The sequence below is a fragment of the Plutella xylostella genome, chromosome 3, assembly GCF_932276165.1.
Source record: "Plutella xylostella chromosome 3, ilPluXylo3.1, whole genome shotgun sequence".
NCBI classification, from domain to species: Eukaryota; Metazoa; Arthropoda; class Insecta; order Lepidoptera; family Plutellidae; genus Plutella; species Plutella xylostella.
Genome location: NC_063983.1, coordinates 9,201,117 through 9,226,419, shown reverse-complemented (window position 1 = coordinate 9,226,419; position 25,303 = coordinate 9,201,117). Strand labels below are relative to the sequence as shown.

Sequence of the window (25,303 nt, the reverse complement as noted above, 5' to 3'; positions counted from 1 at the left end):
ATAAGCGTTCAGAATAACATTCTTAATAATATGCTGTCGATTTCCGAGGGTATGACGCACTTAGATAAAGAAGCAATATTAAAATGGCACCCGTTGCAGTAGTGGGACATCCCCACTCTAAAACTTTGTGTTCGGTGATATGAAAACAGACCCAATCCTATTGATCTAGATATGAAGTTTAACTAAGTATACATAGCATATTTCGCCGTCACGAAATATAATAGCAATTTCCACGAATGTGAGTCAGTTTAATCAGGTTCCGTATTGTACCATCGGGGAAATTCATGCCGGTCCGAATTAAAAACGATATCCCGTGAGCTGGCGATAAGTGGGTGCAGCAATGCACCTCTGCCTACCCCGCAAGGGTGTACACTAGTACAAGGTGTGCATGAGTGTTTATATAGGTATTATATATATTTATATATCCCGTGCGCAGATCGTTGTGCGAATAAGTGTGTTTATAGAGAACACGCAAAAATGCTACCAACACTATACTACGTTTAATTTGGCAGAAATTTGCATACTTACACAAACATGTGCAAATATTTGTACAAATAAATTGGTTAACCATAATAAGGCACTGAAAACTAACGGACACTTATGATAAATTGAGCGAATTTAGCACAGCACAGCTTTTATACATAAATATGTACAGGGCGTCACTATTAATCGAACGAACGAACGAACGAGAGTTGTCTCCATTGAACCAATATTACAAGTGTTAGTTAAATGGTTGTCACACGAGTAGGTAGTACATGTGAAAAATTATCTCGAGCCCCTAACTTACTTTACAATTAAGACCAAATGTACCCATCTATACCTTGTCTCATTTATTAAATCCCTATGGCAAGCGATTGTAAAATTTAACTACATTAAAATAGGGTCCAGTCATACGATCTCTGATGTCGAACCCCTGCTCGACCAAGCCTTCAAAAAACCACCGGCGCCATCATTCTAGGAATGCGTTAAAGATTCAAAAATGGAACAAAAAACATGGCGGACCAATATGGCCGCGGAATAACAAGACATAATGACAGGGCGGTACGAGATGGAGTTCACACCAATGAGTCTGGGGGACTTTTGAAATATACAGGATGATTGTGATCTTGCAGACATTGCATATTTATAATGGAGGCTTACGTTATAGTAAGCAACATTTCAATATAGGTACATATATAATATACCTATGCACCCACATGCAAATATTTAAAGTATAAAAGTATTATGTAAGTAATGTAAAAAAAGCGAGTTAAAAAGTACATATTTGTTTTTTGGTATACCATTAATGGTTTGCCAAAACTTTTAAGTACAGTTCTGTTCATAAGTTGGTTTGGCCGAGCTCCAAATAACCAATGAATTAATTTGTGTAAAAAATAAACACGCTGTATAGCTCGCTATTCCCATGAATGGACACCCATTGAGAAATACTATTCTTAGAACAACCATACAATTTCTTCCCTTCACACTAATTTGTGCCTTACAAGGAATGTGAACAAAAAATGGGGAATGTTAAAATTGAGTCTTGTGTTTTTGCGTTAACTTAAGCTTGACTTTGACTTTCGTCTACATTTCTTTGAACTAAATTATACCTAACCCCATTCCCTAAAACAAACTAGTATAGATCCACGGAAACCACTTTTTTATTTATAAGTAACACGTAACTATGGTATTCACGATTCACGACTGTTAATAAAATAGTTTTCCCTTTATCGTATAATAATAAAAATACAAAAGCTATTGTTATTACCTGCAAACAGGTTGAAAGTAAACATCGGTCCAACGGGGTGTAGTTAAGTTGCGACCCGTATCGCCACCGAATCCTGTCAGCATCTCAAACATCACGGTTGAAGACGAAATATTGCGATGCGACGTGACCCAACGACCCAATGTACGGATTTCTTAGGATGTTGTAGCAAATATTGGAAACGAGACCATTTCATATTGGTCTAGTAAGTATGTAGTTCTAAAAGATGTACAGGATGTAAACTTGATATCTTTTTTTCCATAGAGTCCTTTTTTATTTACATATTTATACATTCTTGCCTATGTTGGATTGTATGGCCGCTAAGCCAGGGGTGGGCCTTGCCACGGCCAAGCGGCAAGCGGCAATTCCGTGAGTACCCAACACTGTAGATTATTGGCAGAAGCAGAGACATGTTATCGATATTGCATTCGAGACGATTTCTCAGAACAAGGACCTATAACTTCACAATACACGACCAACTTATGGCAAGTCGCGTCAAACAAAACATAACCCTAACGACAAGAGCCCAAAGTTGCATTTAGAATGAAGATAAAAGTAGCGATGGGAACTTTATTATGTGTTCCGTAGCGACATCTGAAATCCATGTTATGAGATAGCATCTCCCTTATCGTCACGCCAACTTGCAGTTTTCAAATATTCGCGCCTAAATTCCACGCTTCTCATTGGTCAAGCACTCGGGCGGCGTCCTTTCTAGCCGTCAAGTTGGTGAATTTTCCGCCATTATTGCGTCCAACTTAAAGTCGTACGCATTGCAGTTTTTTCAAAATCTTGTTTTAACTGAAATATTAGAAAATTTCCAACAAGATTTTGTTCGCGTCTCGCGTGTTGTGTGAAAATACCAAAATTAAGATGGATGCAGTGTCAGATGAGTGCAATTCGACCGCGGAAGTGTTTTCCGCAAGTCAAAATGGCGCGTGCCTTTCCGAAGAAAATGAGTGTGTGGTGTACATGCTGCGGTCCCCCGTAGCAGGCGCGCCAGAGGAACACAACACGCAAGTGCAGGAGGCGGGAGGCCCGGCGCCGCGCCCGGCCGGCGCGGCCGCCGCCCCCGCCACGCCCACGCGTCTGCTGCCGCCGCCCTCTCGCTCTCGTAAGAGACGTCGAGATACGTCGAGTTCCCGAAGCCATGGTTCTCGGAGTGGCAGCAGCAGGAGCAGGGCCAGCAGCTCATCAGAGTGCGCGCGCCGCAGCCGCAGGGATCGCCGCGGCACGCGCCGCGCGTCCCGCCGTCGCGCGCGCTTGCGTTCGCGCCCGCGCCACCGCCGCCGCCGGGGCACAACCCGCCCCCGTGTCTGCTCATCGAGTTCTTCTGGGCTCGATACAAGGTTTGAAGTTCTGTCGCAGCAGCTGGTAAGTCAATTATCTGACTTAGTGAGTGCAAATAAGGAAAACCAACTAAAGCCACAAGAATTTTTACTTCCACCACAATCAAATGACGAGGTGTGTAATTTATCAATTTCCATAAAAGAACCGTTAGTTCCGGCGGCGCCATCTCATAGAGTGGCTAAACTTGTGGAACATCAACACTTTAACAAAAGTGACTGGAAGTCTGTGCGATATGCTGACACCCAAAAGAAATATTTAGCGTGTCCCGCGTTCGTAGACTTAAAAGTTAACGAAGAATTGGCTAGCCTGGTCGACGAGTCGAGTTCCTTTATTAACTGGCCTCGTATGGAGCGTAGTATTGCAGCATTATCGAATGCATTCTTAACTCAAAATGAAATAGTTAATTCTTCACTGCAAAATGTTATTGACTGGGCGTCAAAGGTCAATGAACCGATAACAGCTTCTACCTTGTATACGAAAATGAAAGAAATTTTTGATAAGGATTCTAAGTATAAACTAGTGTCTCAGGATATATTACAGATTATTTGCGGAAAGCGGAACGAAGGTATTGCGGCACGTAGGGGGGCACTTTTGAAACTTATTGGCGATAAATATATCTGTCAGGGCGTAGACAATATTCCACCGTCATCTGAATATTTATTTAATCCAGTAATGCTGGCAGAGTACATCAATAAAATAGGCGGTATTGACAAGTTAAAGCGTGCTGCCGTGAAATATAACACTGAACCACAACCTTCGACTTCAAGGTCAGGGTTATCGATCTTTACATCGCCGACAAGACAACCCGCGCGCAGTGTTAGGCCGTTACAGTCGGTACATCCCGTGCCCCCGGCACACTCACACTCTGCTCATCCGTCTTATAAGCCAAGGCCCTTTCGTGGTTTTCAAGCAGGAGGGGGAGACAAAAAGTTCGATAACAAAAACAAGTCCAATTACAATAAATTCAAAAAATCTTATGATAAATGACTTATAGCCGTTTGTAGGTGGCTGCCTTCAATACTACCTTAACGTTTGGGAATCACTCATGGTGCCACCTGTAGTACTAAAACTAATAAAATCAGCTCGAATCCCAGTTTTTACGAAACCACCACTGATTATACCTCAGCAGAAAACATAATAAGTTTCCATATACAGATGTCGCAAAGAATGACTGCTCAGATAAACCAAATGGTTGCAACAATCACCAATTGGATAGCGAAAACCCTCAGGACTCGAGGATTTCACATAATTGTGTATCTCGCCGATTAATGCCTTGTCAGTCAGTGCAACTGCAAAGAGAGAGATCCTCTTAGAACACACAAGAGCAACAATAGATCTTCTACAAAGCTTAGGATGGATCATCAACTTTCAAAAGTCCATAATTACTCCATCAAAAAGTCTGGATTTCTTGGGTGTGGGTTGGGACATACACGCAAACTGCAAGTCCCTCCCACCATCAAAGACAGACAGTATTCAACAGTCAATTACTCGTCTGTTGGCATGTGGCAGTTGGATCCTGAAGCAGGCACAACGCCTCTTAGGGAAACTCAACTTTGCAGCCTTCATCACCCACCGGGGAAGGCTGCATTGCCGTTTTATGCAAAGACACTGTCAAAAACTCAAACTATGCCCCCAGACAGAGTTATTGATTCCAGAAGAGGTTTCAACAGAACTAAAGTGGTGGCTACAGAATCTGCACATCCCGTCCTTGATCCACGAACCACATCAAGTGATATATTACCTGGCCACAGATGCCTCAGACCAGGCACAGGGAACCCAAATAAACGATTCCAAAGTCATCGGCCAGTTGGAGAGTTTTCAGATGTCATGGCATTGCAATTGAAAGGAAATGTTCGCTGTTATAGGTGCCATAAGAATGAAATACAAGACACTCAGACATACAACAGTATTACTGCAGACTAGAACGACAACTGGACAGTTATGGCCTACATCAAGAAAGAAGGAGGGACCAGGTCGTTGACCCTACATTGTCTAGCCAAGACACTAATGGACCTCATTGACGAGCTCGACATTATGCTGATACCACAGTACCTTCCAGGCCCTTACAACGCAAACTGCTTGTCACGTGGTCGACCAACTCCAGAGTGGCATTTACTCAGCCCAGCAGTAGAAAGGATCTTCAGCCTTTGGGGCATACCTCAAATCGGTTCTTGTTCATAAATCTGTTATTTATAGTATGTGTGAAATCAGTTCTCAGGAAAAAACACCACAGAATCCGGTGGAAAAACATGATTTAAAAGCTATTTCAGTAGCAAAACCTGTGCCCATGAAAGCACCCATCTGGGATGCACGGGTGCTCATAGATATCTACAACATTCTTCTCCACAGGTAGATAACTGGTTTGAAGTAACTAAGAGAATAGCTGTTTTACTCCTATTATACTCGAGGCTCAGGGTACATGATTTAACTTTGCTGCGTTGTGACAATGAACATTTAATTGACAATGGTAATAGTATAGTCCTAATTCCTGTATTTGGTTCAAAAACAGATACCAACTCATTTCAACAGTCAGGTTGGAAGCTGTTATCGGGGGCAGATCATAATATTGATGTAATTTTCTGGTTAAGACGTTTATTAGAATTGTCTAGTATTAAGAGAGAGGGGAAACAGCTCACTGAATTGTTTTTAACATGTAGAGGAGAAGTTAAACCAGCTTCGGCTACTATTATTGGTGGATGGATTAGACGTTGCCTTAAGGATTCCGGTATAAGTGCTTCACCAGGAAGTACACGGTCAGCTGTTTCTTCCTTAAACTGGATAGAACCTGTAACCTGTAAATGACATTATTTCTAGAGCCAATTGGCAATCTGTGATAACTTTTCGTAAGTTTTATCAAAGAGAATTGCTACCAGTTGTTAAACCTAATGAGGGCAAACATTCCTTGTCATTATATTTTGAATCTGTGTAATACTCTATTGTTAGTATTATATTCTTGTTCTTGTTACATTGTGATTGAGATAAGAATATTTTGTGTGATAATAATTATATTTTTAGAAAATTGATTTCTGTTAACAGAATTATTATGTGATATTACATGCCTAAATAGGTACATAATTATTCTAAGTTTGTTGTGATTAGGTCCTATGGGTTCATGGCCAATTTATTTCCAATAAATTAGTATTATTATATAATATGGTTTCCTCCATTTCATTGGTATTTCCATAGTTAGTACCTAGATTCTCATCACAGCTTTATATCTGATGATGATCAAAGTACCTACCTACTTCACATTATTGCGTCATCTCTAGCCGCCAGGTGATAACAGACATTTCTCATAACATGGATTTCAGATGTCGCTACGGAACACATAATATTGGAGTTTTACCTACCATTAAAACTCTTATTATGTTTCCAGCGACATCTGAAATCCAGCAAGCGCTACCTGGCGCTGCATTATTATGATTATTCGGGAATATAATGGCGGAAAATTCACCAACTTGACGGCTAGAAAGGACGCCGCCCGAGTGCTTGACCAATGAGAAGCGTGGAATTTAGGCGCGAATATTTGAAAACTGCAAGTTGGCGTGACGATAAGGGAGATGCTATCTCATAACATGGATTTCAGATGTCGCTGGAAACATAATAAGAGTTTTAATGGTAGGTAAAACTCCAATATTTTCTTATTTCCCGTCAGTATTTTGCTCCCAGTTGCTGAATTTTTATGAGAAAATTCCGAGATAAGGCTGAATAATTGCGTATGATGTCGTTCTAAAGGAGACAAGCCGTTTCTTAAGTTAATTCAACGCGGAGTCCTTTTCAAACATCCTGGAGTTTGTAAATATAAAATAAAATTGGACAGAATGCTCCAGAAAGCAAAAAAAGTTTATTTACTTAATCAAAGAAACCTCACTCAATCATAATTACCGAAAGAATATGGATACAACTTTGAGAGTCGTTTTTTTCTTCTCCCTAAAATTAGATTATACCGTAATATAAACTTTTCTTATTCAGATTGATTTACATATTTATTTTATCATTTTGGTTTGGGTGTCTACTTATTTGAAAAGCTTATATTCAACTTAAATGTTTTGGTTTAAAGTTACAGCAAAATTCATCCAAATGATGGTCTAAATGGATACAATACATACACGCAGTTGGCTAATCGACGACTGTTACCGACACATTAGTAATTAACAATCTATTAAAGATTTCATGAGCAACATCACTTATTTGTAGTGATGGGCCGAATGTGGTTTGAACCGAAGTTCGGCTTCGGCCGAAGTTCGGCCGAACATTCGGTATTTTTTTACTTTTGTTATTGGCAGGGAAATGTACCCAAAATACTGAACAACTTCATAAATTGTCGCTGACATCCAAATACAGCTGTTTTATAAATTTTCGTTTGTCAAGAGGGATGTATACCTAGGGAAATAGATATTTAGGGAAACATTTGGTATCACTTGTGCATTCATGCCCCAAGATCAATGCAGTTCGCGACTGACAATATGTACTTTTCTTGGTTAAATTTTAATTTAGGAAGAAAACGGTTTTTGAAGTACTTAAAAAAAAATCTTTGTTTTTGATGTTTTTTTTAAATACATTGTTTTTGTTCAGCAATGACTTGATTCCACACACAGTTGACCAAACTACTTTCATACAATCTTACATAGGTATTGTACAAAATTCCAGACACAGTTTTGATGGCAATAATTACGTTATTTGAGGTGCCTAAAAAAGTTTGAATCTTTAGCAAATTTAGAAAAAAGAAAAAACTATAAACCTACTACTTAATTCATTATGTCGGTGAACATTCAAAAAAATCATGGAGTTTGGATAATATTTAGTAGGTCGTAGAAAAAAGTTTTCTCTTTTTTTTGGCCGAGCAAGTGCTTCCTACTTAATCACGTATAAGTATTTAACTTTACTATGAAACAGCTGTGTTTTTCGCGATTTCAAAGCGGTACAAAAAGTGGCCATGCATTACGGTTAGAAACACCCGCTAACACAAACGTTGCAATCAAAATTCCACAATGTATTTCATACAAAATTGTACAAGAAGATGTGCCGAATGTTCGGCATTTGAACCGAATTTCGGCCGAATACCGAAGTTCGGTTAAACCTGCCGAAGTTCGGTTCAACCGAATGTCTACCGAATTTCGGCCCATCCCTACTTATTTGACAAATATCTGTCAGATACATACAAGTTACGTCAGATGAGTCAGAAAGACATAGCTGCTGAGATTGTTAATAAAATTGCTAGGTTTGGGAAGAAATTATAAGCTCTTAACATATTCTACATATTACCACGTGAGATCAAAATTATATACAGTGCGACAAACTTATCTGTTCCGGTGAGAGCGAACTAAATTGATCCATATCTCATTACTTATTATGAATTGTTTATTGTAAAAGATTAGATGGGTTTATTAACACCGCAAGAGCGAATTAACAATACGAGCAAACTTAAAATCTTATAGAATTAAGAAATATTAGACAGTTATGTGAGCTGTCACCGGAACAGATAAGTTTGTGGCACTGTAAATAAGTAATGACATTAGAACAGTAACTTTGTAGTTTATTTATTTATTTATTTATTAACAAACACATATTGGTATGTAACTTATAACTATAACTTACTCAAACACAAAGCACATATTACAAAGAAGAAGGTAGCATAGCGTCAATCCATCGAATATCAATCCCCTTTAGACAGTAAAAGCTAGTCTGTATTAAATCGACCCCTCATGACACACTGCCTCTGCGCTCAGAGTCCCAGATTAAAAATATACCAACAAGATGGCCACATACAAAAAACAAGCAAAAATTCTCCGCATTTTGTTAACTGAAAAACCGTTTAAGTTCAACCTAATGACAACCATTCTATGAATAAAGTCACAATAAAGAGCTCAGTGTTAGAATTGGGGTGTTATTTGTAAAGACGTTGCATTTGCACTGACACTCCATCTAGTTCGTATTAAATATCGTTGGTCTCTGCGCTCAGAGCGAATATATTCGCGGGTATTTCGACCGAACTCCATATTTCCAATTTGTTTTCGACGGCCGCTAAATTTCCATCCAATCGTTTGTCTTTCCCGTCGCCCGTCAGAGAGTAATGTTGCACGTAATTGGTACCGCGGCCTAGGGCCTATCTATAGGACTAGTTATTATTCTGAGGTTACCTTATTGGACTCTCACCCCTTATTATAAAACGTAGACTAAGGGTGACTTGCACAACAAACATAAAAGATAAACCTATAGGAAAAGATTACAACACCCCTACAATACAGACTTCAGCACATAAAGTATAATACCTACCTACAATAACCTTTTAAGACTCTCATCCCTTATTATAAAGTCCAACCATAAATTGCCAAAAGTACGGGCAAAGATAGGCAGAAGTGGCGGACGTTGGAGACCTGCACTGCTAGGTTCCATATAGAACTACAACAACAACAAGCCCTTATTATAAAACGGGGAATTATAAAACGAGCGAACAAAAAAAAACTTTGCGTCTGATGATGACATACTGTTTTAATAACTTGAGCGGTATGAATTTTAGTAAGCGAAAAATTAACTAAACTGACGACGAATATTGATTTATAATAAAATCCAAAACGAGCTTACAAAAAGTGGATTATGATAAATCCATTTCAGATATTAAAATTTTATCCGAGCGACTTAATTACTAAGTGAGCGACTGGAAATACAGAGAGGGCAACTTCAATATTAAGATAGATTCGATTTTTCTAAGTGAGGTTATACTTAGCGAACTACTAAAAAGTTCACTTTGAGCAAAGTTTTGTATGCTGCTTTATTAATGATTATTGGTTACTGATATTCTATTTGAGGGCTTATGTTTTTTATTTTGATACGCTTCTTTTTGCTTTGCTTTGCAACGAAAATGCTACAGATTTAAACTATACTATAAGTTTAGTCATATAAGTTCTTTTGTTTTATTTGTTGTTTCCTTGTGTATTTTTGGTGTGTGGTGCTGGTCTCCGAATAAATATTTTTTTATCTTTTTTATCTTACCCTGACTACTGAGCCGATGGTCCCGGGTTCGATTGCCCGGCTGGGGCAGATATTTGTTTAAATACAGATATTTGTTCTCGGGTCTTGGATGTGCCCGTAAAATGGCAATAGGCCCGCCCCCTATTACATTGGGACTAACATAACGCTCTGGCGAAAAGTGGGTGCAGCAATGCACCTCTGCCTACCCCGCAAGGGAGTACATTAGTACAAGGCGTGAGTGTATGTTTTTTATACTCTGCTCATTAGTGTATTTTTCAAAGTGGTTTTTGTATTCGAAACACTTCATTTAAGATAAAATGCCGCTCAGTATAAAAAATACATTTGCCAAATATTGAAAAAAATGCAGGACGTAACGTTGACACTCAAACAAATATTAGGTCGCTCAAATATTATGAAGCTGCTCATTTTGTATTTTAAGTAACTCAAATTAATGTTTGTAAGTTGCTGTTCTGTTGATTTCTCGTCACTCGCAGTCAGTCGCTCACTTAGTAATTCTATAACCCAAATTAATTAATTTTGACACTTAGAACTGTAATTTACAGTCACTCGTTTTATTGCTACCCTTATAAAACGTAGGCTAAAGATAGTACTGGTTTAGAACCGGTTATAGTCCACAGCTTTCATACAAATCAGTAGTAGTAGTAAACCAGAACTGTCTTTAGTCTACGTTTTATGATACGTAAGCTAAATGCTAAATTGGAATGCTAATTAAACAGACAATCGCAAAACTCCCGAGCACCCCAAAACAACACAAACATTACATATTTCACCCCCAGCGGAAATCAAAACCGACGTCCTAAAACGTAGGTACAGTGTGTAATTAAAAGTAGAAAATATTCGGTCCAGAAACGAGTTTTTGTAACAATGAGTTCGAGCGTAGTTGCAGCGCGCGAACGCCGACAATGTTACGTGTTTCTGTTGTTGCAATTATAAAATTTACGAGTTGTACATTTTATTGTGGAGGCAATTTTTGTGAAAATGTTATCTCTATTACTTTACAGACGAGAACTTCGAAGCTGTAGAGAAAAATCTTAGACGGGGACATTGTTATAGGTACTTAGGTATATCCACTTTGTACATTATGAAGAGTATTCTTCATTCATGTATATAACCAGTTTTCTAAGTATATTACGAATTATTTGTAGAAAAGTAGGTTCTAATGAAGGAAGGGTTTGAGGCTTATTTCCCTATACAGGGTGTTGCAAAAAGGGTAAGAATACTAAGCCCAAACCTACATGTGCAGTATGTTATATCTAAGCCAGAAAACAGAATGTCAAAATGCGCGCAAAAACGTATGATCTTTTTGCAACATTCTGCAATACAATACAACCCAGTGACGTCACTAACCTCAATGAACGTGTCGGACACGAACGGGAACAACAGAAACACAGTGGCGTCAAATTCTGTTCCCTGTTGGTGGTGGTATAGAAAGTGCTATAATATATTATGGTCAAGAAAGAAACACAACCATACCGCGATGTAGAAAGTTTTACAGCAGCGCCATCTAGTGAGAATCACAGTAAAACAAATTCTTTCAACAACATCACTAACCTCAATGAACGTGTCGGACACGAACCGCTGCACCAGCGAGGTCTTGCCGCACTGGGTGTCGCCCACCAGCACCACCTTGATCTCCGCCTCGGCCGCCCCCGCCGCCGGCTCCGGGCACTTCTTGCCGGACCACATGCTGCTGCTGATGATGGATGGAGGGCACTCTAATGTAGTGGCGACCCTTGACTCCCTTGGGAGAGGCCTATCCTATGTACCTATGTCCCAGCCAGCATCCAGCAGTAGCAGTGGATAATTATTGCCTGGCGAGCAGGAACAACAGAAAACCAGTGGCGTCAAGGCGTCAAATTCTGCTAAGCACCCTGGTAGTAGTATGCAGGCAGTGCTATAATATATCATGATCAAGAAACACAACCATACCGCGATGTAGAAAGTTTAACAGTAGCGCCATCTAGTGAGAATCGCAGTAAAACGAATTCATTCAACAACATAACTAACCTCAATGAACGTGTCGGACACGAACCGCTGCACCAGCGAGGTCTTGCCGCACTGGGAGTCGTCCACCAGCACCACCTTGATCTCCGCCTCGGCCGCCCCCGCCGCCGGCTCCGGGCACTTCTTGCCGGACCTCATCCTGCTGGTGATGATGGATGGAGGGCGCTCTACTGTGGTGGTCTCCCTTAACTCCCTTGGGAGAGGCCTATCCTATGTATGTCCCATCCAGCAGTAGCAATCGATAATTGTGCCCGTTAAGCACCCTGTTCATAGTAAGTAAGCAGTGCTATAATATATGAAGGTCAAGAAACACAACCATACCGCGATGTAGAAAGTTTTACAGCAGCGCCATCTAGTGAGAATCACAGTAAAACTAATTTTTTCAACAACATCACTTACCTCAATGAAGGTGTCGGACACGAACCGCTGCACCAGCGAGGTCTTGCCGCACTGGGTGTCGCCCACCAGCACCACCTTGATCTCCGCCTCGGCCGCCCCCGCCGCCGGCTCCGGGCACTTCTTGCCGGACCACATGCCGCTGGTGATGGCTGAGGAGTGTGACTGTGGAGGGGAGAAGTTTGAGGTTAGAATTCATTATACAATTATACAATAACATCATAATCATCAACATCATTATCGATAAGAATTCATTATAGATAATATAGAGTAATCTTTATTTGTATACTAGGATATAATAAACAATTTTACATCACAATTAAATTAGGGTACAAAAGGCGGTCTTATCGCATATAGCTATCTTGTCATTTCAATCTTGGGATGGAATTATAAAGTATAGTAAAGAACAGGTTAGAACCGGGAATAGTTTTTAAAAACCTCTTCTTGTTGATTTGCAACCGGAAACATTTGCTTTTTTTCAAAGTCTTAAAAAGAAAGGATAACAAATTAATAATTTAATAAAATACTTGAAAAGGTAAACAGAAGTAGGTCTAAAACATAATTATAATTAGAATTGAGCCCTGTGTCTACATTTATAAATACGAGGATATCGTTAACCACACAGTTACAGTTCCCCAAAATTGATAATGCACATAGAAATCTTCGTCATTGTTCGGCAACGGTCGTATTCCCGAGCGTTAGAAAACTATTATGTATTTAGAGTGGTTAAGTGCATTTTCTTCATGAAATTTTAGTAGAATTATGTAATTGGTGCTAAAAGAGATAATTGATTTATCAGTAACGAAATTTGATTCGATAATTCATAATATTCCATAATATTAAAATTTACTTCGAAAATGTTACAGTAGGTACTTTTCAAGTGTCTTACTGAAGCTGATGTAAAGATGGATGAAAGAAGGTTTGAATAACACAAGGTTTATATTATAAAGAGAAATGGATTTCAAACACAGGTTTATATTAAAAAAATTAAATCTCAGTTCAAAAGTATTTACAGCACTGATTATTACACATTAATAAAAATGTTTACATTAAAATCTCAGTTCAAAAGTATTTACAGCGCTGATCATTCACAATAATATTACAATTACAAACTTGGTCTTTTGGGTGTGGCTTAATTGGCAAAGTGAAGTCTATCAATGTGACGTATATTTTATTGTGCCTCATAATATGGCATCGTCAAAAATAATTAAAGTTGAAATTAAATTCACATTTGAAAAAAATAACAAGAACGATGTGTAATTGCAGCTCTTTATAATTCCACAAAAGTAATATTGATCTTGACCTTGAGACCCTTGACTGATCGGTGACAGCCACCGACCGCCCAAATTGTTTTCGATTATGTGTCACATGATATTGACTACTATTTCTTTCGAACAAGGATCAAAATGCAAGTGCTTTGTACGATTCAATGATTCGGGTGTTTCCGGGAATACGACAGTTTGCGAAGATTTGCATGCGCATTATTAATATGGGAGAACTGTACGAAGTAACGAAACATGAAACATTAACTAGGCAAGTGTAATTTCGCACATTGTTTTGTTCGAAACTTGGTAGAAACAACACGAGTTTCATATTATTTTAGTGTTAACCAAGCTGTGTAGAAAATGTAATTTCATACTCACTTCATTATCATATACATTCATAACAAACTAACGTGTGAATTATTCGTGAATATTTTGAACTCGCGCTTGGATACATTACATTGTATGAGGTTTAAATACGTAGGTATGTTGCCCAATGAAATTGCAACTAAATTAAATAGTAGGTACCTATAAATAAATAGGAATAGTGCGTCAAATATGAATCGTGTCACTGAATAAAGGTAGCTAAGTGTCCACGGTATTGGTATCCTACGTATCAGACCAAACGGATTTTCATTATGTAGAAACACTTGTGTGAATTTCTATAGGTAGGTACAAATAGTACTGAATGCGATGCGTCCGTTGCGTACAATGTCGAAAGGTGGACGTTTATCTTTAATCCGTTTTTATTTTCGGCTATTTCCAATATGTAGAGATGTCAGAAGAAGAGCCATATTCACAATGGCAATAAGTTCCACCCTTCAGGCACTAGATCTACTGACCAGAAGAATTAATCCAGGATCCTCAGCAAAAGAGACGTTGCTCAGATTGACGAGTAGCGTGAACCAATTTCATTTTCCATTTTGGCAACATCCTACATAATCAGAAACTGAAGAACCGAGGTTGCTATTTCTACTTCCATAATAAAGCAATTTATCTGTAAAAGGCAGTTCAATTTATGTACGCTCAGGAAATGAATGGAAATATTCAATATATTGCAGGACAATGCCTCTGCTGATGGCAAAATAGTACAAACAGAAACTTTAACATTTTCTATAGGTATATTGAAACCAAATGAAGAATACTTAGGTACCTAAATTATTTTTCATCACTGATGCTCTGAAATTAGATGTGATTTCTAGCTTTTATCATGTCCGGGGAAAATGGCTTTCTTGTAACTAATTAATAATAATAATTAAATTCATTTATTCAAGTAACAAGACTCAGATATTGTTAGTAGACACGATGTAAGTTAGTAACATTAGAATAAAATATAACAACAAAGAATTAATGCGGTGAATAATGATGAATTCCAAGTAAAAGCCTTCTGATGATTTAACTACCTTATAATGAATATTTTTGTTGATTTATTGATATTTAGGCAAACGTAACATTAGAAGAAGAAATTAATAGCAATATTTTTTGTCATTCTTGTTTTATTTTTAGTTTCCTCATATTTGTGATGGGAAGCACAGTGTTTACAGTGAACTCCTTGAGTAACAATGTACTATTTTGCTTCGTTAAATACGGATTTGCAGCATAAACACATAAGTACATAAGGCTAAGCGTAAGCACTACAATTTTTAATAGCGCTTTATTTTCGTAGAAATAAAAAGCATTAGATTAAAGTTTTGTAGGTACTTATAAGTATTTTTCAGTACTACCTATAATATATTATAATCTATATACCTACGGTCCTACTAAAAATATGCAATGCAACCAATAATAATAATATCTAATAATGTTATGATGATGCGGAGAACTGTCATTAATCGGAATTTAAGTGCTGTTTTTTTGCTGAAATCGAGGTCGAGTATCGAATGCGAAAATATCTCGATTGCCACTCGATACCGCTCGGAAACGACGTCGTTTGTCCGCAACTTCCTGACTGATCATTGACCATCGACTGTAATATACCTACTTAAATACACTCACGAGCATTGAGGTTATCCGTCAGAGGACTAAGGTTACCGACATAGCTGTCAAAATATGCAAGCTGAAGTGGCAGTGGGCTGGTCATATCTGCAGAAGAACCGATAACCGTTCGGGTAGACGAGTCCTCGAGTGGAGACCACGAACTGGCAAACGCAGCGTGGGACGCCCTCTTGCCCGCTGGTCAGACGACCTTAGGCGGGTAGAGGGTAGTAGTTGGATGAGGAAGGCCGAAGACCAAGTTGTGTGGCGCTGCTTGGGAGAGGCCTATGTCCAGCAGTGGATGATTATTGGCTGATGATGAGAGATTGAAAAACTAAGTAGCTTATTTATAATGCCGCCGTCTACAATATTGATATATATATTAACAGCTATTGAATCTAAATTATCGTGAAATCGGTACACTTTGAGTACTTATATTCGTTTTGTGTACTTACACTACAAAATATAAGTGTAAGTATCTACAAAACCTTATTCTTATAATGCTAAAAGGGTAAGTGTAATAAATATATTATTTATGTATGCTTATTATTATGATTAATAGGTATGTTTCACGGTCTTGCAAAAAACGCTCGTTTAAAATTTATAAATGGCTTTTCATATTATTATTATCCTTTCGGATATCTAAACATATGTGATCAGTGAGGACTCGCGCCATCCGGCCTAGCAATAAAATTTCAACAACTGTGAGCTTTTACGACTTTCCACCCTTTGTAAAAATATTGGTGGGCCTTCTTCTATACAGCTATACCTACCCATGTTACATACACTAGATAAGTACAGTTCAATTTTATTTAAAGTACATACATAACTTTACTTAAGGTTTGAAAGAGTTTTGTAAATTTGTATTCAGTATCACATATTGGAATCTCATGTGTCCACTTGTGTGGTCAAGATAAGTTATTAAAAGTACTACCTATCGCAGCAATATTACTAAAAAAAAACATAAAACAAATGAAAACTAGAAACAAGATGAAGTCGATGAATATAGAGGTATAAAAAGATAAAAGTCTCTTTGTGTGAGCCCGCACGCCTTGCTACCTCGTAAACTTCATACACGATGATCTAGTTTCCAGTTATGTCCCAATATACGCCGAATGTGTGAATTACTTGGTGTGTTTTATCAACATGTGTGGGCCCTTTTGCCTTTTCCACAAAGTACTCAAGGATATTGATATTTTATTTTAGTTTTTGTACTACTTTTAGTTTTTTTTTACTTTTTCTATTATTACTTCCTCTTATTCTATTACTACTTTAACCTTATTTTTGGTCATTATAATGCAATTATTCAGGATCAATCAGGACGGAATTATAATATAATCCTAACTAGTATTATAAATGCGAAAGTAACTGTGTCTGTCTGTCTGTCTGTTACTCTTTCACGCCAAAACTACTGAACGGATTTGTATGAAAGGTATACATACGGTCTAGACCCTGGGAAAGAACATAGGCTACTTTTTATCCCGGGATTCCTACGGGAAAACTTTTTAAGGCGAAGTTACTTATAAGACCGTTCGCACACTGCTCATTACGTTACATGTTACGTGAAATACGTGTCCGAACGTTACTTGTAGTATCCGTTTGTACGAAAAACACGCACAGTCGTACGCGCTATATGCGTAGCTATATGATGCAGTGTGAGAACCGCTTAATATCGAAAATACACTCGCGAGCAACCAAATCGACTCAAGCCTTGACGGCGCAAACATACATTAATACAAGTAAAATTATGAATAGAAATAATAAAAATGATATGTCATTTAAAAGCTTAAGATGTCAGCTTTAATTTGATATCATTATTATTGAAATCCATTCATCATTTTTGAAATAAATGATGTCTGAACGCAATTGTAGGAAAAACGGGAATTTAGGAAAAAAGGGTATGGGTATCGTATTATACAAATTAAACAAAAAATGTTAAGATAAAAATTTATTTATTTAAATCAATACTTTGTATTGCCCCCTCTTGCCCTAATTACAGCCTGCAGCCTGTTTCTCATAGACCTTATCAACTTTTTGACAGTTTCCTGAGGAATGCCGTCCCACTCCTCTAATAAAGCTGTCTTCAGCTCGTCCACGCTTGCAGGGACTGGATTCCTGGCCCGAACTCTTCTTTTGAGCTCGTCCCATAAGTGTTCGATGGGATTCAGGTCAGGACTGAGCGCAGGCCAGTCCATCGTGCGCAATTCCTTCTCTCTCAGAAACTGCCGACTGACTCGTGCCGTGTGGCAGCGGGCATTGTCGTGCATTAGCACGAAGTCTTCACCGACAAATTCTGCATAGGGCACAACATGACCGAGTAGAATGTCGGTGATGTACCGATCAGCTGTTAACCCGCCTCCTCGGCCGCCTCCAGGCACGAAAACAAGTGCGGTTTTTCCCTCTAGAGAAATACCAGCCCACATCATGCAGGAACCGCCGCCATATGCTACTGTTTCAGCGAAACAACATTGGGCAAATCGTTCCCCCGGACGCCGGTAGACCCGGCCTCTCCTGTCACTGCCATGCAGACACACTCTGCACTCATCAGTAAACAGGACCGACCGCCATTGCGCAATGCTCCAATCGAGATGCTCTCGAGCAAACTGAAGACGCGCTTGTCGGTGGCCTGCAGTCAATTTGGGGCCTGATGCAGGTCTTTTTGGTGTCAAGTTGGCTTCCTTCAAGCGTCTTCTCACTGTCCACTCGCTGACAGCCACTTGTCGTACACGTCTCAGTTCTTGCTGCACATCAACGCCCGTAAGGTGTCGATTGCGCAGCGAGGTTGAGACAATGAAGCGGTCGTCTCTCTCTGAAGTGCAGCGGTGGCGGCCCGTTCTTGGTCTTCGATTGAAGGCACCAGTCTCTTGGAACCGTCTGTATACTCGGGATACAGCAGACTGGCTCAAGTGGAGCTGGGCAGCGACTGCTCGCTGACTTAACCCTTGTTGCAGCAAGGCAACAACTTGAGCAGCTTCTTCTGGTGTGGTATCCATGGGTTTGCGAAAACAAGGAATACAATGCAACGAGATGTGTACCGGTCAACTTGCAACAAGCGACTGATAAGGTACACCGGATGTGGAAAGGTTTTATAGCGGGATCAGGTAGCGCAAGGCGTGGATTCCTAATGAGGTAATTAACACTGACGGGCAATTAAAATGCGTCATTAAATCTGCGCTTAGTTTTTTTTTATGGTATTGATCTTAATTGAAAGCCTAATTCTTCAGCTTTCGAATGACATATCACTTTTATATTTACCATTTATCGTTTTAGGAAAATCAATGTATATGTGCGCCGTGAAGGCTTGAGTCGATTTGGTTGCTCGCGAGTGTACTTTGTATAATAAAATTATTATCAAAGTTAGGACTAGGCCTTCCTTCATTGGAAGGAGGCCCTAGCAATGAGGACGTGATGGGTTGTGATGATGAAGATTATCATAGTTGTAATGGCAGAAAGAAAAAAAAACACAGTGCACAATGCAGTTAAAGTGAGATCGAGATAAATTCCTCAGACTACGGTCAGCACACAAAGACCTAGGTACTCTTGTCTCAAAAGAATTCAAGATAGATTACCACCTATTCAGATCTTTCCAGCAGTTCTGCCTTATTCGCTACAAACATACAAAAGTGCAAATCTTTTGTGTTCATCTTAGGTATATAATATTATTTAAAATATAGGTAAGTAGATGTACTTATACAGAAACAAAATAAGCAACGCAAAACAAACTCAATATCCATCAGTGAATTTGATACAAACAATAGGTCGAAAGTTTCGTAGCAGAAAATTATCATCAGTAATTAATAAAACGGCAGCCATTGACGAGCAATTTTAAACTGAATTTCTGCATGAAAACAATCAAGTGGGCGGCCATTGAAAAAGCGGAACGGAATTCCGGCCCATTGTTAGAGCATCGTAACGAGTCTGCCACGGACACGGCGCACCAGCGATTTTATAAGAGGTAGAGGAAAGGATTAAAAAAAACTACGCATAAAAGTAGCCTCAATAGTGTACAAAGAGCGCCTGTCTTAGCTATTACAACATCCAGGCTTGCTACTACTTACTAGGCTGGCTGAGCTGAAATCAAGGGGATATGTACAAAGGTTCCACTCGAGAGAGCCACGTACTGGAACTTCGTCCCCTCACAGAATAGAATAGAATAGTGTACAATGTACTGTGACCTACTGAGGAACTTATCTGAGATATTATCTTCTTCTTCTATCTTCACACTCCACCGAGGAGACTGCGGCTAATCCCAGAGTTTCCATTATTCTCTTGGTGGCCATTTTCTGGCTACGAATTTCCTTTCGATAGTGTGAACTTATATTATACAATTAAATATCATTGAATATATTTTGAAAATGTTAACACAAGTAAATAATCTGTAGAAAAATCTACTATATTATGTATATTAATATATAAGTTACCTAGATCCTCCGTGAAACTAACGTGTAACGTATGTACCTATTTGCTAGAGAATCGTACTACCTCAACAATATCATCTTAAAACTTTACCGACACAAACTTCAGCGGCGAAACCATCCACTTCCCATTAGTTCAGGGGTACTTAGAATTAAGCTTTGCCTGTGTCAATCTGGAATATGGACGGAATTAAAGTTAGTTCATTAATCTATTAAGGTAAATAATATACACTTTTACTTTTATGAATGTAACTTAAGTACTTCAATGTATTTTCTATCATTTTTTCATTTCAGACTGATTAAAACCGTTCATGGCACCCAAAGAGCCTTTCAATTTAGACTTCTCTCGCGTAATTCAGAAACTTTCTCATTTACAATTTGTAGTTTGTCGTTTTAGGGCCCATTGTTTAAGCTGTTCTAGTGTATTAGCCCCCGAATTCCTGAATACTCTCACTTAAATTAAAGTTAGCCAATAACCTTCCACCACAGGGGCTTAAGTTGAGCTCTTTATTGGTATTTACGAAACCTATTTTACATTACACTTAACGTGTGCTAATAATAGAGTGAGCTTTTCCAACACCCGCGATGTATCCTCATAATTTATCACATTATGTCGTATTTTGAACTACATTGAAGCCATAATTTAACACGTGCAAAGAGTGGGCGTAGTTTCGCTCATTATAATAGCTGTTGCTTATTTATAGCTTAATGGCTTAAATAGGTAAATAAATAAGCTGTATTCTATGTATAGAAGTGAGGCTTACTCTTCCTAAAGCTGAAGCCAACTTAACGTAAGCTCATAATATTTTACTAACTATGGAAAATTGTAGTCGACGAATATTTCAGTGTTATTTTCCGCAAAAACCTTTTATTTTACGATGGCCATAGTGACGGCATAGCTCTTAGATAGTATAAATTTTATTGCCTTGCACATGCATTATTGTGTGGAATTTTTGTTAAGGAAATTAGAATAATGAAGACCTTTCGAGAGATCGTTAGTGAAAGTAGGTCGTCTTTGAATCTGCTTAATTAATGTATTTTTAAGGGATCTCCTGTAGCCGACCGGACGGCAGTTTGTCTTCGATATCAGCTGCCCGCAGACGTTCTTACAACGTTCTTAGCTCCTCTCAAAACTTTTATTAATTACCTCCCACCTGTACCAACCTGATACAGGGCTTATAATTCCTTAAATGAATATAAAAATACTCATAAAACATGGAGGCGTGAGACCACCTTGATGATATCATGACTGCATAGTTGATACGCGGAGATTACGACATGATTATGATGATTTCATTGTCTGTCTCGCCTCCTCGCTAAATATATCTTCTACGGAGCGCCCTGCAGTTGTATATTATGCTCTATGGCTAGAGACTGGCCGCACGCGGCGGCGACCACACGCTTGACAGTTAAAAATACAATAACAGACAGTGACAGCGACAGGTCAATGACGTTTGGCCTGTATTCACACCAGAAATTTATAATTTTACAAAACAAACATGGACATAAACGATGAAACGCTTAAAGCCGACATCAACAACCTTCTCACCTCCCTAAAAAACCTACTACCGAAGAAGAAAGATATTCCATTCATAAAGATACAACCGCGAGCGAGGATGACGCGGCTGAGTGACGTGCACTTGGAGGCCAAAACAGTGTTCCCCAACTGCTTCCTCGGCGCGAAAGTTGTCGTTCTAAGGCGAGTGATGGATCGACTCAAACTAGTCCAGGAGTACAACTTCGGAAAGCAAAAGGACACGTACAAGTCGTTCGAACAACTACTGCAGAAGGAAATGGAGCCAAAACCCGACGGGAAAATAACCATCGACCTCGCGGGAGCTATCACAGCTAGCTACACGGAGAGAATAGACGGAGGATACGAGATGAGGCTCACGTCTAAAATCAGAGATATCATTTCATCAGACACCGAGTTACTATTCGAAAGAACCGCTGAGAAATCCGTCGGCTCGATTGGATTCTCCCTCAAAGACATTGACCCTACTAATATGAAGGTTGTGACTCAGTACATACACAAGGTCTACCCTGGCTGCAGTTTGGGGACAGAGATTAGTTTCAGGCCGCTTTCCTACCCGATAGTGCCGGAATATTCGCTGAGCGCGCGCTACGAGCGGCCGAGCTTTGTGGTGTCTTCGACTGTTGCAAAGACAGGCTTCCAGATCTGCTTGTACAAGCAGTTTGCTCCAGGTCTCGGCATAGCGACGGTGGTGAATGAGGGCCACAGGGGCGGGCCCGCCATCCTTGGCTTCGCGCTACAGAAGCAGTACGACAACGGATCAGAGTTGAAGATCTTTGTGGACTCGCAGCGGTGTGGAGGGTTCACGTTGCAGAAGGATGTCGTCTTCCAAGAACACAGTGCTGACGACCGCGTCCTGCGATTGGTCGCCAGCACTCTCATAGACCGGCAACGGAGGGTACGGCTAGGGTTCGGTTTCAACCTAGATTTCTAGAAGTTTCTTCCATGCCGCTGAGGCGATTCAGTGTCCTAAGCCATCGATGTCGCGTTTTGTAGAATTATTTGTTTGTATATAAGTATACATAGGTTTTAGTAACAGTTTTTATGGATGTATTATTGGTAATGTTTTGTATGTTCCTACTTATCATGTGAAGGTAACGCTCTCGTGGTGGCAGTAAATTTTATGAGACTTACGTAAATGTTTTTCTTTTTATATTCCCTTTAAAAACCCTCAGCTGAAAAGCTTCATATTTAATCAATATTTACGATACGAGGTAAACATTTTTAAAGAGCTTATTTTCGCTCAAAGGCTTTTTCATCAAACATGGAAGCTTCATGGAAGTTACTGCACTAATCTTGCATGACTTGCTCCAATATGTGTTCTCATATCTCTGCTCAAGTCTACTCTACGGTTCTTTGCTTCTGCCACTAATATGAAAATCTCAAGCGTCCTATGAATATAAAATAAGCATGTTAATATCATGGGACCGTGAAATAAAATGATAACCGTTTCACTAAAGCAGATACTCTTCTTTGTTTCTTTTAGAAACTTTTAAAGTTTCCACACTGGAAATTCAATATTTAAACAAAATATTTATATTTAATCAGTTCTATAACTTCTCAAAAAACCAGCTGTAACAAGCCAACCAAAAAAGCGATAAAACAGCCAATTAATTAAACTCTAAAGAGCACAAAATGAGTAGAAATGGCCTCACAAGTGGGCACAAGCCAAGCCGCCCGAGGCCAGACAGGAGGGTCACTCTATATGACAAAAAAAAAACGAAGTTTCAGATTTCCTCTGCACGAGCCACGACTCTATATCGTTGTACTAATCGTGCCGATTGCACGACAGCTCTCGTTCGTTCGTTTTTCGTCACTATAGAGTAACCCTTCACCTACTCTACTCTCTGGAATCCACTCGAAAAGGAATGAAAATTCAAAATGAGAGTTTTAAAGGCATATGTGGTTCTTATGAATTCTATCAAAGACCGTTCGAGTTTTATTACGCTTGGGCAAATATGCCGATGCTGCAGTGCTCTTGAAAACGATTTTCAGCGGTCCAGATCAATGTAGGGTTCATATAAAATGGACGGGAAATATTTAATAAGTTACCTATCATATTTTTAAACACTATGGGCTTTACCACAAAAACTTAGACAGTATTTAGCGCTGTCAAACGCATACAAAATCTGTCAAATTTCGTTTTAAACAATCGTTAAACAGTGTTTATAGTTTTTTGTGGTAGCACAGTATTGGTTTTGAAGCTATCATTAATTGTCTAACGAGGGGACCTAGATGCCCAGGGTAGGTCAACCAGAGGACGGTTTCTAGACATTATATAGATACCTACGTACTTACTTATAATAAATTACCTTTAGTATCGAAAGTGTTCTATGAAATTGTATAAACATTTGGTTCTTATTATTTTAATTTTAAAACAAATCTACCTGTTCAGTCAGTCAGTAGTGAGTAGTAATGACAATTAATTCACGTCTGTGCCACTTAGTTCTAAGTTCAATGGTACATTTCTCAAGTCTAAGTCTGGAATAGAACATTTATGTAGCTTAGTCATTGCGGTGGCCATCATTTACTGTTTCTTGCGGGACTGTGGGTGGATCACGAGATATTTACTCGGATCTCACTCTGCGACTAATTATTGCCTAACTTAGCGATTGCTTTGTGGAACTGGGGGCCACGGTTACAAGGTAAGCGGATAAAAAGGTGTAAAAATTTTCTGAACAGCCTTATTGAAATAAAATTATGTAATTAATCTACAAAATGAAATGAACTCGATAAGTGCAGGGAGCCTCTTCGAGTGACGGATACCTGTTCCTTATGTAGGGTGATCGGTATGTCGATATATTCCTTTAAATGGATTGTAGAGCAAGGCATTTCCAGTCGATTGAAAATAGAAATAATTCTGTATAAGTTTGGCACACGATAAAGGTTTTTTTCTGTTGGTGAAAATATTGATTAGACAATAATTGAATAGAGCTGTTTTTTATAGTCACAAAAAATACCTTTCTAATAATTCTGATGCTAACAGTTTTATTTATTCCTCAGATATAATTTGGAACTCACACATTTTTGGCAAGCGCCCGACGTTACCCACGTAATCCGGAAAGTCCTGGTCTCTACTCAATAAATGGGGACACTAGTTTCAAGACGTAATCCACCTTAGTACCTAGTACTTAGGAAAGCGCCCAGCTGAGCTCCGCTCATAAATTGAATAGTTTTTAAGCTTTCACTAGTTATGAACTTTCTGCCGCGTCGTGATAAAAGAAAATTTATGTTTGCGAGTTTTTCCTCGTGCTGTTAGCAAGGAACCTTAATTACAAGAAATTCATCCAGTAGGTTTTGGGGGTAGGGAATTTCTCGAATTTACAAAAGTCGTAGAACTCGTAAAGAGGCACACCCTTTCAGCTTATTTATACCACTTTTGCAACCGCCTGTATGCAGCTGGAAATAATCGACATCACCCTGATATTTCAAGCAAATACTCGTATCAACGATATTGGTAAACAAATTTAATAAAAACACAAACCCAACCTGCTCAGTTAACACATTACAGTGGTAACTCTGATATCGCGCCAAATCCCGTTAAAAGTAACGGTTTTTCGGGGGGGAAAAAGCGAACATAAAATTTTAAGGGCTTGTTCGTTTCACGTAAGGATGGTATTATCATTTTTAAACA

The 25,303-nt window shown here is 39.0% G+C and overlaps 2 protein-coding genes across 3 annotated transcripts in view; one reads left to right on the top strand and one right to left on the bottom strand.

Annotated features, from left to right (window-relative positions):
• Positions 1–25,303, bottom strand: part of LOC105395324 (rho-related GTP-binding protein RhoN) — a 94,250-nt gene that overhangs the window by 25,404 nt on the left and 43,543 nt on the right. Inside the window, exon 2 of one of the 2 annotated variants that reach the window (XM_048622662.1) lies at positions 12,488–12,649. In XM_048622662.1, coding sequence (XP_048478619.1) covers positions 12,488–12,622 — 135 coding nt within the window. In that variant the 5' untranslated portion in view covers positions 12,623–12,649. Of the gene's footprint in view, positions 1–11,635; positions 11,786–12,487; positions 12,650–25,303 lie in introns of those variants that run through there. The other variant, XM_048622659.1, reaches the window with a different exon arrangement.
• Positions 21,521–22,802, top strand: LOC125488889 (mitochondrial import receptor subunit TOM40 homolog). Its single transcript, XM_048622653.1, has one exon. It carries the CDS (start codon positions 21,635–21,637, stop codon positions 22,601–22,603), a length of 969 nt encoding a protein of 322 aa, XP_048478610.1. The 5' UTR covers positions 21,521–21,634; the 3' UTR covers positions 22,604–22,802.